The 16,641-nt window shown below is 39.2% G+C and overlaps 1 protein-coding gene across 2 annotated transcripts in view; it reads left to right on the top strand.

The window, feature by feature from the left end:
* SLC12A1 (solute carrier family 12 member 1) overlaps positions 1-16,349 on the top strand; it is a 45,403-nt gene extending 29,054 nt beyond the window's left edge. For both annotated transcript variants that reach the window (XM_053988176.1, XM_053988177.1), the window contains exons 18-26: positions 1,027-1,133; positions 1,974-2,056; positions 4,828-4,971; positions 6,873-7,004; positions 7,237-7,348; positions 9,706-9,792; positions 11,968-12,103; positions 14,054-14,121; positions 14,867-16,349. In XM_053988176.1, the coding sequence (XP_053844151.1) occupies positions 1,027-1,133; positions 1,974-2,056; positions 4,828-4,971; positions 6,873-7,004; positions 7,237-7,348; positions 9,706-9,792; positions 11,968-12,103; positions 14,054-14,121; positions 14,867-15,002 (1,005 nt within the window). In that variant the 3' untranslated portion in view covers positions 15,003-16,349. The remainder of the gene's footprint in view (positions 1-1,026; positions 1,134-1,973; positions 2,057-4,827; positions 4,972-6,872; positions 7,005-7,236; positions 7,349-9,705; positions 9,793-11,967; positions 12,104-14,053; positions 14,122-14,866) is intronic.
* Positions 16,350-16,641: the final 292 nt, after the last annotated feature.

The raw sequence follows: 16,641 nt of genomic DNA on the forward strand, positions 1-16,641 counted from the left end.
TTCATCTTATACATTGTCTCAGTAGGAGATCTTTCTGATGTTTTTGAGAGCTGCTACAGTCTGATGATCTCTTCCTTTCCATTACTAATTAAGCACTATTGACAAAGTCAACTACTGGACCCCAAATAATTCTCTTCCAGCAAACGGAAGGATAACCATATCATCATTATTGCAACCTAAGGACATCAGCAACAACTGCTGATTTCAACACAAACAGTGCTACTCAAAAAACCCACCAAGGTTGCAAGAGTTTTTACCTATTTTCTGTTTGCTAGTAGTAAAAAGTGGGCAAGTGTAACAACTTTACAAGCTGGTGTTTTGTGCGCCTCCACCTAAAGGTTCCCAATACACTGAATATTTACATTTCTATAAACACTAGGTTAGGTGAATCTAGATCTGACTTCCCTTACTTGTTGAGATTTTAGCATCCAGAACCAGTTTTGAAGGCAAACTAGTATCTCGACAAAGCATTTCTTTTCCCTGTTTATAAACCATAATTTTATCTACAAAGTATGCTCAGTTGATTTTGGATAATTTTTTGAAAAGAACACAGCAAATGAAACAGCAACAGTTTCCAAATTGAAGGCAGAAAAATAGTCTTAGGAGCCTATGCCTTCTCCGTGTATCTGAGATGTTTTAAGAGACTACAGACCCATTTAATCTACTGAGTATTCCAAAGCTGATAAAAGCTTTATGACATTATATTAGAATGAACACACAAACAGTTCTTGAACTCCCTCTTGATTCCAAGTTATTGAACCATTTTAATGAGAGCATGTCAGAAGAAATGCAAATGAATGCTAATTTAGCAAAACTACACTTCTGTCATCTAAAATAATTTATAGTTGGAATGATTTAAAGCTAATCTTTCTGCTTTCTGTATGGGTATGAGCATGAAAGGCATTTATGAAATGCAATCTAGTTGTGTCTCCAGAACATTACTTCAGTTATCTTTTGCCATTACTTTTCATTTACAGTAAAAGCACGTATGTGTACCTCTCTCAAGCAGTGTTTTAATATTGGCAGGCCTCGGGCTTGGGTAGAATGAAGCCAAACACCCTGGTGATCGGATTTAAGAAGGACTGGAGAAGTGCACCTGCCACTCAAGTTGAGAACTATGTGGGCATTATACAGTAAGCCAGCTCAGTACCTCCTTTTTCACTCCTCTTAGACTAGATTGATGTAGCATTTGCATAGAGAATCTGACGAGTAGAAACAATGCAAGGACATAGGTACAAACCTGGGCTCACACATCCTAGCTCTGTGGCTGAAGTTATTGCCCATCAAAAAAGGCTCATGGGCTTCCCATACCTTGCAGGATCTGTTTAGCAAACACCTGGCACCATCAGAGCTGATGTGGCTTGACAATGCTAAAGAAGCTGCACTGCTGTCAGCAGTGCTTTTGCATTTTCCCATTTTTAGTGGGCAGGAGCTCAGAGAAAAACAACTCTAATGTACATACTAAGGGAATAAGAGAACATCATGGAATTCTTCTTTTAAGCCTATGAGACGGACGAAGAGCTTTGCTTCAAATCTCATGTGTGCCTAAGGCTCAGCAGATCTGTGGGTTGGGAATTAGCTAGGAAAGTCATTTTAGAACAGGCTTCTCATAGATGCTTGCTCAAAATTCACTTGTAAAGCTGAAGCAAGTGACAGAGCAACAAAACCCACCTCAGCTTTGTTATTTCCTCAGAGAAGGGAGGAAAAAAAATTACCCTATAGCAACCTAGTTCCTAAAAAAGTGCTGTCTGAAAGACCCATTTCAGGAATAGCTGATCTGTTCCCATGTCCAATCAAACCTTTTTTTAAATGAGGGAAGATAAGTACTACAAATGTATGTGGGACAATTCCTTCTGCAATTTTACCTAGTCTGTCCTCTCTGTGAACACTTTAACTGATGTTTTCAAAATAGCTTTCCTCATCAACCTGCACAATGTAAAATCATGTTTACTCTTCTTTTTCTTTCTTTCCAGTGATGCCTTTGATTTTGAGCTCGGCGTAATTATTATCAGAATTAGCCAAGGATTTGATATATCTCAGGTTCTTCAGGTTCAAGGTATGTAGTGACTCAACAGCTGAATATCTCTGCTGGTTAGATGCACAGCATAAGGAGAACTCTGACACTCGTAAGGGTCACCATCTGCTTTCTAGAATAGTTCCTACACTCAGAACTTCCACAGTTTGTCCTTGCTTGTGCAGTTTAAATCCTGCCTGAAATCCTTGCTGATCACTGGCAGTGACAGGAGTCCAAGCCCGACACCTTAAGGGGCTTTGCACACCAGAGAACTCAACTCCCAAAGCAGTTCCAGCACAGGCACAGACTAAAGCAATAAAATCATATTGTGCCACAGCCACCAGTTACCCTGCTGCATGTTTTCTTCCTGGTCTTGGCACACCTTCCTCCATCTGCCTACCTGATATCTCCAGGACAGACAGGAAATGGGAAGCTGCACTTTTGGTACCATCTCCCACAGAGTTCCCACCCATACAAAAATCTGAAATCCACAGGAAACGCCAGTTCTCTCCCCCGCTTTTTGTTCATTCTTCCTTAGCTTAGCAGTGCATTCCTCAGGGGGAGAGGGCAACCCTTCCACCATACCACCACCATTTCGGGAGACACGCCTTTGGGTGGCAAAGGCGGAACGACTCCCCGGCTTTCCTGCCTCCCCAGCTTTCCAGCAGGACAGCTCTCCCCAGCAGGACAGCTCTCCCCGGCTTTCCTGCCTCCCCAGCTTTCCAGCAGGACAGCTCTCCCCGGCTTTCCTGCCTCCCCAGCTTTCCAGCAGGACAGCTCTCCCCGGCTTTCCTGCCTCCCCAGCTTTCCAGCAGGACAGCTCTCCCCGGCTTTCCTGCCTCCCCAGCTTTCCAGCAGGACAGCTCTCCCCAGCAGGACAGCTCTCCCCGGCTTTCCTGCCTCCCCAGCTTTCCAGCAGGACAGCTCTCCCCGGCTTTCCTGCCTCCCCAGCTTTCCAGCAGGACAGCTCTCCCCGGCTTTCCTGCCTCCCCAGCTTTCCAGCAGGACAGCTCTCCCCGGCTTTCCTGCCTCCCCAGCTTTCCAGCAGGACAGCTCTCCCCGGCTTTCCTGCCTCCCCGGCTTTCCAGCAGGACAGCTCTCCCCGGCTTTCCTGCCTCCCCGGCTTTCCAGCAGGACAGCTCTCCCCGGCTTTCCTGCCTCCCCAGCTTTCCAGCAGGACAGCTCTCCCCGGCTTTCCTGCCTCCCCAGCTTTCCAGCAGGACAGCTCTCCCCGGCTTTCCTGCCTCCCCAGCTTTCCAGCAGGACAGCTCTCCCCGCCCGCCCGGTTTGCCCCGGAGCAGCCGGGCCCGCGGCTCTCTGCTGCCGCCTGCTGCCCGCCCGCCGCCATGGCGGGATCAGGTGGAGCGGCGAACGCCCCGAAGGGAATCGCCCCGCAGGACGGAAAGGCGCCAGAGACTTCTTTAGGAACGAGGGTAGATGAACATTCAACTCTGCACCGGCAGCTTGATGTGCTTGGAGACCCCACGGGGCATAACTACGGGGACTCAGAAAAGATTCCAAAATAATCAACCTTTTCTTCACCCCCTGGTGATTTCTGAGAGGTATCTGCCTGTCTCTGCTTGATGCGAGTCAGAAACTGAGTGCTCAAAATATACAGTCATTGGAACACCTGTAAAAATACAGTGAAAAACAACTCTGCGATCTTACAAATGAGCAAATGTTCTCCAAGTGTTATGACACAAGGGGTCAGAAAGAATTAAGGGAGGGAACCTCAAATACAAAGAAATGTTTTGAAGCAGATACAGAGTCATTGTAGTGGAAAACAATTATCATTGTGTTCTCTTACACTTGGTATAGCATTCTGTTCAACAGAAAAACTGAAATTTTAGTTTTGAGTAACCATTAAGCTTGTAGCTATCACCACGTCTAATAATCACAAGTATATGACTGTCATTGGTTAAAAAGTAAAAGAAAGTATAATTTTCTGTTGGCAACAGAGTGCTAACAGAGCTAATAGTATCTAGCTAGCGAGGGTTTATTCTACTTTTTTACCACAATGTCTTAAATGAACTTACCTGATATTTAGTTAATGTATTACTCAAACAGATCTCCTTATGAAAAAAACTTTTCTGCAGGCAAATGCCTGGATCATCTTAATTACTGCCTCACCATAATATATTCCATAATAACACATGGTACCCTTTTTTCTCAAAAAAGCCTAATATTGCTAAGATTAAATTTTTCTTGTGTACTACTAAGTTTACAGAATTGATTAGCTAAATCTTACATCTTTGCAACTAATGCTTTAAAAAAACCATGAAAAATACTTCTGCATTGAGAATGTTTGTATATTCAGAATCCTTATATATTTCTGAGAATCTCAAAGTACAAAACATGAGACTTTGTTCTAAGAAAAGAGACCCACAGACTAGAACTAAATACCTCTGCTTCCTCAGTATAGGAAAACAGCTTTCCTAATGTCTTTTCAAATTCTTGGCTAAAGAAACCAACTAAGCATCCACAAACATAACTCAATAAATAATATCTCATGCAACTATAAAATGTCATAACAATGAATTTGATTTAGAAGAGGCAACCCGAGAGCACCTGGCACACCACAGTGCTGTAGGCAACAGGCACTCCAAGCTAGGGTTTCCAGAGGTGAACTCAGCTTCCTTCTCCCTACTGGTTCACAAAGAAAAAGCATTTTAAAAGAAATTTTTATACCAGGAGCTTTACATTGACTACAAAGTACCACAACACAAATTACATCATCACCATTAGCTCAGTAATGGATTTAATTTAAAAGACAGAAATGCATTACCACTTCTCTTACTTTTTCTAATATACAGAGGAATTAGAGAAGCTGGAGCAGGAGAGATTGGCACTTGAAGCCACCATTAAAGAAAATGATTTTGAAGAAGGAAAAAGGGGCATCTGTGGATTCTTCAAAAAAGCCAGCACACTGAATATCTCAAAACACGAAACAAAGAAGGGTAAGTTCCAAAATGACAACTTATCTCCAACTCTTCAATGCATCACACTTTTATCAATATGCAAACTGGAATTTGCTCCAATCCAAAAACTCCTGAGCCACACAGAAGCCCCTGGAGCAGAACCTCCCTTGTGCAAACCGTGGTGGCCACAGCCCTGTAACGCAGCACAGTGACAGCCTCTGCTCACAGGACATGCTGTCTACAGCACAACCACTGCCCCTCATTTGCTGATAAACGTCTCAGCTCAGCTTATGTTCACTTCTACCTGACAAAAACAGAACATGGTTATTAAAGTTTGAGGAATTCAGATCAAGTTTGTTCAGGGGTTTTGGGGTTGTTTTTGTCTTTTTAACAGTGCTTTAAGCCTTTAAACAGAGGCCTTTTTTCCTCCTCTCTAAAGAAAATAGGAACATATGCACAATATGCAGGGAACAAGCATTCTTACTTTACTTAACAAACACACACATTCAGTACACAGCTGAAAAACAGGTAAAAATAGCACAACTGCTCTACAGTCTAAGTGTGATTTCATAAAAATGCACAAGTGAAGGTGGTAAAAGTACTGAAAGAACATATACAGCATATTGTCAACTGACACATTAATGTGTAGGTGATGAAGTCAATATTGCATTTCAGATATAGTGAAATGATACAGACCCAATTTAAGGTCTCATTTCACAACTGCTAGGCTGTAATGATAATGACCCACCTGAAGCCATGCTTGTACACAGACATGTATTTTGAGAGTTTTTACCTGCAGAGACAATTATATCTGGCTGTGCATGCAACTCCCTCAGGTGCCAGGAAAATCTACAGACTGGGAACATAAAATGCCATTGTTCTTCAGCTGGCAGGCTTCAGTTGATTTTGTTTCAGTAGAACATGTTTTTATGAAAAGTCCACCAAGACTGTGTACCCCTGTTTCAACTTCCCCTTTTGATTTAGTTGAGAAATGCATGAAGTAAATACATATTACACATTTTGGCTCTCTGTATTAGATAGATGATGTTAATAAATAGCCCCATCTCTCTGTTTTGTTTTTACGTTCATACTCCCTAGAGTTGTTCCATCTCCCAACAGAGATGCTAGAACTCTAGAGGAAAGCCAGTAACTGCTTTGAAACTATCCTGTACACACTCCAGAAACACAGGAAAACCAAACAAAGCATTTTCAGAACCTAGCAGATCAGAGGCAAACCTCTAAAGAAGCCTGTTTGTTCCACTTAGAATACTGCTCTGACACCATCTCTTTGAAATCGTTGAAAGAGAAGCAGTAATAAAGCCAGAGGCCTCAAAAGGTGGAATGAGAGAAGGTATTGTTAGTACAGAGTCAAGACTGTGTCTTTTACAGCCAGCCAAGCAAACAGCAAGAACCAAAATTTATTTCCAATTAACAGTGACCATATCAGCATAGGGAAACAGCCACGTGTGCTTGTGTTTTCTAACTTGCAGCTTCACCTATGCTACCCCTGCACCCATCAGCTCATTTCATCCACTCTGACTGTACCTTTCAGGGAGCTCTGTATTATACAAGACAGCTGAGCTTGTAAATGATGTAAAATGACACATTTACTTCTAAAATCTATCAGGTATTTCCCAGTTGCTTTTCAAGGCCCCAGTGAATTTTACATTAACTAAAAAGAGACAGAACAAATAATCAGGTAACCTTTTTCAAAATGTTATAGTCTAGTGACAATATGTTACACAAGCTTTGGTTTGTGTGTATGAGAAAATTAGAAGTCCAAAGCATCTACTCTGTACCTTCTTTTTCAGATTTAAAGGGTAGAAATTATGTCAGATACAGTTCATTTTCCTGAAGCTTTCCTTCCATTTGTCTCCCTAAAGCTACTTATTGCCTCACTTATCAGACATCCTTCCACATTTTTTTCTTTCTCATTACAGAAAGCACCATTAACACCATGCAGTCAATGCATGTGGGTGAATTCAATCAGAGGCTGCTAGAAGCCAGCACTCAATTTAAAAAGAAGCAAGGAAAAGGTACAATTGACATTTGGTGGCTGTTCGATGATGGAGGTAAGGAATTTGAGTAAGAATCACAGGGAGAGAGAGCTTTCTGTTACCAAATACAAAAACAGACTTGGGAAGTTGCATAAAACTGGTTTTTATTAAGCTCACATAGTCAACTTTATGTCAGGCTTCAATGTTTTAAAATTAACTTACATCCAATACTGCTGAAGTCAAAGATGGTATTTTTACCATACAATGCACTAATTTGATATTCTTCCAATTTTCTCTGTTCTTCCAGGTCTAACAATCCTAATTCCTTACATTCTAACTATCAGGAAGAAGTGGAAGAATTGTAAATTAAGGATCTTCACTGGAGGAAAAGTCAATAGGATTGAAGAAGAAAAACTAGTGTAAATATAACTTTATTTGTCTCACTTGTTTAAAGAATTAGACTTGATGCTGAATATGCATATACAGCAGAAAGGTGGGAAATTTTCAGCACAACTGGTTTGTTGTCCTGTGGGCAGCATGAAAAAAACTGTACTTGATTGAAAGGTGTTAAGCTTATGGCATAGCCCTTAAGCTTCTGCAAATGGTGATTACCAAAGGAAACTCGCATCCAGCACTTTTTCACATTAATAGTTCATATTCCCTTCTCTGAGAAGAGCAGTCTGCACTCTGTAATGAGAATATAATTACTTTTATGGGATTTACATTGCCCAGGTAACAGGAAGTGAAATTGCACATGAAGCTCTCACATGCAAATGGCATAGACAGATAACTCACATAAATGTGATTAACTGTGGTAAAATATAAAGAAGTTAAAGAGCAAGTTAATCAACTCTAAGGCCAAGTTGATTTTACTCAGTGTTTTAAAGAAAGTCTAGATTTCATAATCATCATTTGCCTTTGAGCAAATGAAAGGTACTAATACAAATTTATTTTTATCACCACTGGATGTAGGACCTTTCCTTCCTAAGCACTTTACACATTACAGGCACAGCCATTTCAGCACCAGTGGAAGCAGCTCAATTTGGGATAAGTCAGTGACTGCTTAACAAAGAGCAGAAGCACCATGCAGAGAGTTAAAAACATCTCCAGCCAAAACTCCAGAAGCCAGCAAGTGAGAGAGGTGCAAAGACAGGAGTTAGAATCACCAGCTTCACTAGCACTACAACACAGTGCCTTGGAAAGGCAGCTGCCACAGGATGCTCCCTTAAAGAAAAGGGAACACATAGAGCAAACTTCACTGTGGCTCCATCCATTTTAAACAGTACCCCAAAGTTAATGTACCTCTGCAGAAGAGATTCACAAGTGTTTGTACAAACTACCCTTATAATTAGGTAAAAAAGCCCTAGAGCTGCTCAAGGACCTGCTGGGAAGTGTTCTCTGCCCCCTGTCCAGTCTGCCCAGTCTTGGCTGCTCAGGACTGCAAACAGGCTCCTGAACCCTCTAGTCACCCGATTTTGCTGGAAGTAGGAAGCTTTGACACCAAATGGGATTTGTCAGAACACGACAGTTTCCACAGAGACAGTTCTGACACCTGCATACACTGCTTGTCCCACACAGGCCTGAGTAAACAGCATGGTCAGGACAGCTGACAAAGACCCAGCTTGTCCCCAAGAAAACAGTATGTGTCTGTATTGCTACCTAAACACCAGCCTTCCTCAAAACAGGGCCTATCTGCCACATGCAAAAGCCTTCAAAGAGACAAATCTGGGCTGGGTGGTTCCTCCATTCCCTGGGTAGATCCAATACAAAATCATCCAAGTACAATTTCAGACATGTATTTTGAATTCAGAAGTCAAATTTAACTGGATTTTCACTAGCATGTAAATTCCCCAAATATTAAAACCTTTTCATAGAAGTTGAGATTTTGCTCTTTATCATGTTCAAAACAGGGATTGCCACAAGGGACATCCAGATTTATACAAGCTGTATGTTATTTTTATATAAATACATTAAAAAGAAAGAGTAAACTCTCAGGTCATAAACAAATATGTATTTCTACTGTGGTTTGCTCCTAGGAACTCTCTGACCTTTTCAAAAATCCAAAGCTTACATGCCAAAAATAGGAACAAAGAAGGAAGTGGGAGAAGGAGGTGTGGATAAGAACCACAAGATCCCAACCATGGTTTAAAAAAGGGCAAAACTGACCTAATTAAATCTATCCTCAGCACAAACACACAAAAAACCTATAAACTATCCCTTCTGCCACGTGGGGCAGAAAAGCAAACTATTTTTTTATGAACATGTGTAAAGACAACATTTGAGTGGATCAATATAAACTCATAAATGAAAAAGATTATGATTCTTTAAGTATTGGACCTTCTGGACCAAATTTTCACCAACACACGCACTACCAGTATTATAAAACTCCATCCACAGCATTCTGACAGTAACAGAGTAACAGAAGCCTTCTGTAAATATTGGAGAATTCTGACCTACTGTATATTGAATATTCTTCCTTTATAACTCAAGCCTTTGGGAATACTTAAACTACCATTGTTTTTCCAAAATGTAAACATCCTGCCCTCCATCTGCTATTAATTTCTTTTTATTTTGTGATTTTCATCAATCATCAGTTAAATGAATTATGCTACAACAATCACATTAATCCAGTTCTGTAATTGGAAATTGAAACACTAAAGCATTTAAAGCAATTTGTCATATAGATATAAAATGCAGTTGTCTAACTCATTTACAAGTGTTCTTTGATATAAGTCACTCCAAAGTACAGTGATAAAACATTCTCTTTTGTTTTCAGGATGGCTTCACTCCTAAGCAAATTCAGAATAAAATTTGCTGATATTAATATCATTTGTGATATCAATATAAAGCCCAACAAAGAGAGGTAAGAAGCATTATTAAAATCCACTATTTAGCAGCCAACCTTTATCTAGAGCTTATTTCTTTCATGTTGAAAATTAAAAGGAAAAACAAAAAAACAACAAAGCACAACACAGAAAATAACACTGACACTTCATTGTAATAATTTTCTAAGTACCAAGAGCAGGAAAAAGAAAAGAACCTTTTAACAATCACAGATTAAAGGGTCAAAACCATATGTAGTCTTTATGTTGTAAAGACACCATACTTATGAGCCACTAAATTTAACAGACATTTTATGATGACTTCTCATATTTATTTAGGCTGCAATAGACTCCAGTCAGTCACAATTCTCTTGTAAATTTGCCATGACTGTCAACTCAGCCTTCTGGGTTTTACAATAAATTCATAACAGTTTTCTGGTCAAACACAAGCATACTTCCTCTCTCCCATTAGGTCAATATTATAAGGCTCCCCTATCACTCAGATATAATGAGGGCTTAATAGTTTTTAAAATTAACTTATCTACATAATTAATGCTCTTAAGCAGAGGTTGGGAAGTTGGTAAAACAATGCTCAAAAAGCTCCACCTCCAACTGTGTTAGCTAAATTTAAAAAACAAACCAAAAAAGTCCTTGCTTTCTTAAACATATCTCCATAATCTGTTCGTTCTGCTTATGTAGAAAAAAGTATACAGCAGGCTGTTCAGGGAATAACTGAATCCTAAATTCAATTCACAGTATTGCGCTTAGTCTTAAAACTCTGAGTATGTGCCCACCTTACCATACTCTCTGCCATCCCATCCCTTACTCCAACCAATGTCTTTCCTCTGGGTTCAAGTGCAACCCCAGATTAGGCTCTTCATCATTCTGTTTCATTCTCTTCATCATGTCCTGTTTCTACACACGCACAGAACTTTGCAAAAACAATATAGGATTCAGCAGAGTTTCTATGGAGCACTGGAGATTTTGACTGAATAAATGCAGCTAAAGAATATAAAGGTTTTCTAACTAGATACCTAAAGTCCCCTTTTAGTGCCCTCTTGATCTCTCGGGTAAAATGTTTTAATCATATAAAGAACTGTGCAATACATATCTTGTTTTTCCTCCAGTACAATGCAGTGATTTTACATAAATAAAAGCTATCAAAAATAATTAATATCTGGCATTAACATAAAAAACCACAGAACCACAGATATTTGCTGCATCAGCACTATCTGAACTGAACAAGTGAGTTATATGCCAGACACTTCCTAGACAGACCACTGGATCTCTCTTCCAGCTGGCACCCCATCTATTTCATTAATAATAAGAGGATTATCACTATTTTATATACTGAAACAGACAGTAAGGATGTTGACAAACTCTGACAACTTAGCAACAGCAACACTAAATGCTGCATATCACAGCCTTTAACCCATCTTTTGGCTTCCTGGCCATACAGCCAAGGCCAGCCTGTGCACAGTCTGCCACTTCACAACGAGGCCTGTCAGCACCAAGTGCTCAGGGAAATACACTCACATCCATACAAAAGAAACTCCCTGAGGTCTCTGTGGCATAGTAGAAATTTTCAACAATGGGCAAGCAAGGAAGTACTAAAGGACAATAAGGTTCTCCAGATGAAAACATTCAAAATTTCAAGAAACAACTTGAAATTTAGAGAAAATCTGAACACAATTCTGAGTCCACATACAGCAAAAAAACCTACAATGTTTCCTTCTGCCCCTTGTCACAGGAATTTGTATCACCTGTTTATCCATTGCATTAAAACCATCAGTAAACAGTAAAACCATTTCAGTGAGGTGATTGGTCCAGCTAGTGCTGAAACAATAATAAAATGTTCTGTATTCACGAGGAGACCCATATTCATTGTTAATATTAGTAACCAATATACTGCAGTTTGCAGTTACTGTAAAACTCATTTCAGTATTTTTGCCAGAACCAGAACAACACAGAAAATTCTCTGCTAAATGCAGTGTTTAATTATCCTCAAATAACCTTTTAATTCTTCTCAAATAACCCAAACACACAGAAGTGGCACAGATATAACTTGGGGCACAATGTAGCAAAGAATAGTTAAAGATTTTGCATGTTTTTCAGCTATAATTATTATCAGTGAGGCCTGTCATACACAGTGACTGTGAAATAAGTTAGTGAGTTCATACCCTGCAGCAAGGCCTCCTTTGTAATTCCTGTTTCAGCTGGAAATTCTTTGAAGAGATGATTGAACCATATCGCCTTCATGAAAGCTGCAAAGATATAACAACTGCTGAGAAATTAAAGCGAGAGGCTCCGTGGAAAATTACAGATGCAGAGCTGGAAGCATTCAAGGAGAAGGTAAAGCCTTGCCTACCTCTTTACATATGCACCTTTTCTTACCCTCCAGCTGTTTGAAGCGATTAGTAAGAAAAAGTGAAATACCAGATATGGCATTAGAAACATGATATGTACAAACCTGTATTTGGTATTTACAGATTGGATTTATATTGTAAACACTGCAGAGGTGTGTTATGATTGCATTATTGAGCTCTCTCAGACCTTGGCATGTCTACACAATATTTTTTAGGCTGATGAGAAGCTCTGCCCACATCAAAGCCAGCCAGATGAAAACCACCTCTGAACCAGAAGCCACAGTTACTGCACTGAGCCTGAGCTAATTGGGTCTGCTGAGGTTTATTAAATGGCTCCACTGTTTTGGAGCTTGAATCTCTTAAAGGGTGCAGTTCCAAATATTCACCACTTCGGGCAATTTAGAACTGCATCCAGACACTTCAACTAAACTAGAAATTTCTCCAAAGGTAGGGTTGAGCATGAATTCTTACTTCAGTGGCAGAGTGAAGACTGAACCAGTCTACCACCCAGAAGCTCTCCTGCAGTTCAGAGGAACTTCAAGGCTGATGCTGGCTGATCCACTGGGTGAACTGCAACCCAGTCTGCTCTTTATATTTGTTGGAAAAAAACCTTTTCCCAATGAACCACCAGGCTTCATCAGGCCAGTGACAAAAGGATGCAAACTCTTTCACCCTTAAGAGACAAGTTCTCCTGTAACTCACAGAGAATTAATCTAGCACTTTTAGTTATGGTTCCTGTGGAATTACCCTGAGTACACTGGGAGTTTAATTATCTCCACTTTATGGTGCTGGTAACTTCCTCAACAGAGCAAGAATGAGCTCAGAGCTGCCAGAAGTCACAGCCTGACATATTAACATAAGCAGAAATCAATAATGATTTAAGATAACATACAGCACTACTGACGGCAGCAGCTGGGAAGCAGACTGACTGCTCACTGTACTACCCTCGTCATGGAGCTGAGAATCAGCATAAGGTTATATTGTCAGCTATGGGCAGAAAACCTTAGAATTATTCTCACCTTAAATTATCAGAGCCCTTAAAACACCTCAGTGTACCTCAGTATAAAAGACAACAGGAATATAATCACAGACACTTGCATGCAGAACTAGTGAGGATACAACAGAAAAAAAAAAGTGATTAAGCTTGGTCTTGTCTAGGTCACTAATTAAGGAACCAGAAAAATTCCTCAAAAGTAGAAGAGAGACAGCAATATGAAAATGCCAAATTACTCTGTAAAACAAGAACAAAATTTTAGCTTACACATCTGGAAAGACATGCCCCTTACCTTCAGAAGTAGGGCAGTTCTGGGAATTTTAGAGAGGACATTAGAACACATTTACAATTCAACAGATAAAAAACGTGGCAGCACAGATAAAGGGTGACATTATAGGATGATTCTCGTGAGGTAACAGCTGGTTACATTATGAGGGTTCTTACCTATATAACATGTGCAAGAACGGTGACATTTCCATAAAGAAGGAAAATTTAAGATCTGAGTGGAGAAAAATCTGCTTTTTACTTTCTCCAGGGAAAGAGGAAAAAAAATTTACAAAATCAGTTAAAATACGTCTATCTTACATAAACCTGCCCTGGTCTCTTGTTCCCTATGACTTGTGGTTAAGCCATAAAACTATTGAGGGCTTGAGCTCAATCATAAAGTAAGTTCAGTACAAAAACAATCCCTATCCCCAGGAAACCTTACATGGGGTGAACCATTAGAGGGGCCCTAATATAACTACACCAATCAAAAAGTGTGGCTTAGCCTCATATTTTGCCATGGCTGAGACTCTGGACCCCAGAGCAGACCTGGCTTCCAGTGCTGCCAAAGCAACAGCAGAAAATCTTGCGGGCAAGGGTGAGTGTGAAAGTCCATAAGGCACCAGAGCTGAGGATCGCTGACCTGATATTTTTCTTTTCCTGTTGTGTTTTAATCAGAGTTATCGCCAAGTCCGTCTGAATGAACTCTTACAAGAGCACTCGAGAGCAGCCAACCTCATTGTCCTGTGAGTTGCAAGATTTTTGATTCTAAGAATAATGTGTAATGGGATTCTGAACTGGAGCTACAGAAACCCTTGTGTTAATTCACTGAGCACAAAGTAATCTTTTAAGTACCTTCTGGAGGACTTGCATCTGGACTGATGCTTCTCTGGAACTGCATTGAGTATGAATCTTTCCTTGTGATGAAGCAATTGTATAAAGGAAAAGAGGCCACCAATAAAATTACCCAAAAAAAAGCCCTTTCCAGAATCTATTTTTATTTACAGACACATTTTTATACACAGCTTCAATAAATTAGCTTGCACTTGTGATGCACAGATAAACCTCTACAGTTCTACTAATTCAGTCTCAAAAAAAGGGATGGTCATATAGTGCTTACCATAAATTGACCCAAATTTTAAAACTCCCATCTCACAGCATCTGCAGATCAGAAAATAGGCTGATGGCCTGAAAAACTGTGCATGTGTTGCCTTTTTATCCTCTTTAAAAAAATCATACTATGTGTGAATTTTACGACCCCAAAAATATTCTTTACCAGTTTAATTCTACAACCAAAAGCAGTTCATATCCAGTACAGTCAGGCGAGCAAGGGTTTGCAAATTAAGGCCTAATGATATGAAAACAATCTTGTCGAGTAATTATATCAGAATTGTATATGAACAGTGATGTTTTCTGCTTAGTATTTAATGAGAAGCCTGGGCTACCCCTGCCTTCATAATGACAATTTTATTTTTCCCTCTGCCCAAACAGGAGCCTCCCTGTGGCAAGAAAAGGAGCAGTGTCTGATTACCTGTACATGGCTTGGCTAGAAATTCTCTCCAAGAACCTTCCTCCAATCTTAATGGTCAGAGGCAACCACAAAAATGTACTGACTTTCTATTCTTAGAAAAATATCAGTGCCTGGAATACGCCTTGCTTGATTCCAATAGCTATGTTTTTAATGGCAATGGTTCATCAAAGACACACTCATTTAATGCAAATCTAAAATTTTAATAATTCACAGATTTTTTTTTCAAAAATCCAAAGCAAAGAATTAGAAAAAAAATGTAAATGGTCCCTGCTGGTGTTACACCAGAAGGAATATCTAACTATATGTCATATGAGACAGCAAATATTTTGAACACACAAAGAAGAAATTCTTCTGATTTTATAAAGTATTAAAAGGTTTTTGATATTTATCCTAGTAAGCAAAAATTAACTGTGATAAAACAGAAAGAATTAAATCTCTAAATATTTTTTTCAAACTGCACTATCATAGTTGCTAATGGGCACACAGTAGGATTAAAATGAAATGCACCAGCTTGTGAGACAAAAACCTGAATGGCATCCATCAGGTGTAACTCATGAACTGACAGAATGCAAGTAGAACACATGCAATGATTTTTGATTGTAATATTGTCAAATTAAGACCTATGCATACAGCGGATGCTGTTACCTAAAATGTTCTGCTAATTTAAATTAATTCAAACGCTTCTAATTTAGTCACAAAAAATTAGATATATAAAAATATGGACTTTTATTACAAGACTTGATAATGCATTTTCAAATTCTGACAAGCAATGGAACATGTGATTGAAATAATTAAATGTTTTAAGTAAATTTCACAAAAAAATTAGTAAAACACTAAATATTCTGACAATTTTTGCTATTAATGTTAGGGTTAATACAATCTGACATTATACATTGGGATAAGTACAGTGATTTATGTGATTAGAAAACAAAAACCCATTAGCCGAGTTGAATGCCTTACTTTTGATTTATAGAAAAGATTTCTCTCTTTTTTGACTTCCTAAATAATATTAATTATACACTAACTTAAAATAAAGGCAATTCATTAAGTTGTATATTTTTTCTATTTTCTACTCTGCAATGTTATGGTACTTTATAATTTCAGCTGTCAAGAAAAACAGCTTCTCTTTTTAATGGGTAAAGCTATATCCTATGTGTAAGCACTATTTAAATTAAAGACCATCAAGGAACATTTATTTATTTTCTGTAGTCCTGCAACTCCTTTGCAGAGATCAACCAATATGAAAGTCTCATGAAAGCCAGGGAACCCTGAATTTCACTAAACGTATATTTTAAAGCAAGCCTCAGCTTCCGTCTTGATTGAATTATTAGAATTTAACTTGTAGTTGATTTAGTACTCCATCTCCAAAAATGACAAATATTTGATATTCATATTTTTTCTGAGTTCAACAGCAGCAATTCAGCAGAACGTGGTAATGCAGCCAGTAATCCATGCTTTATTTTCTCTATCTATTAAAGGCAGGATATTAAATATTGATATTTTCTCATAATGTTCTTCCTTTGCTTCTCACGCATTTACAATCAGGCTGAAGGAACAGCTCCATATACCAGACTTCCTGCACAACTCTGAGCAAACCAAAGCTCACATTCTGCACCTGCAAAACAAGATTATTCTCATCCTTCACAATGATGTCAGCAGTGATACAGGAGCTTGCTGCATGCTGCCAGGTCCTTGCAGCTCCTTGTAGAATTGTAATGGTCACCATGCTCTCCAC

The sequence above is a fragment of the Vidua macroura genome, chromosome 12 (genome assembly GCF_024509145.1).
Source record: "Vidua macroura isolate BioBank_ID:100142 chromosome 12, ASM2450914v1, whole genome shotgun sequence".
Lineage (NCBI taxonomy): Eukaryota > Metazoa > Chordata > Aves > Passeriformes > Viduidae > Vidua > Vidua macroura.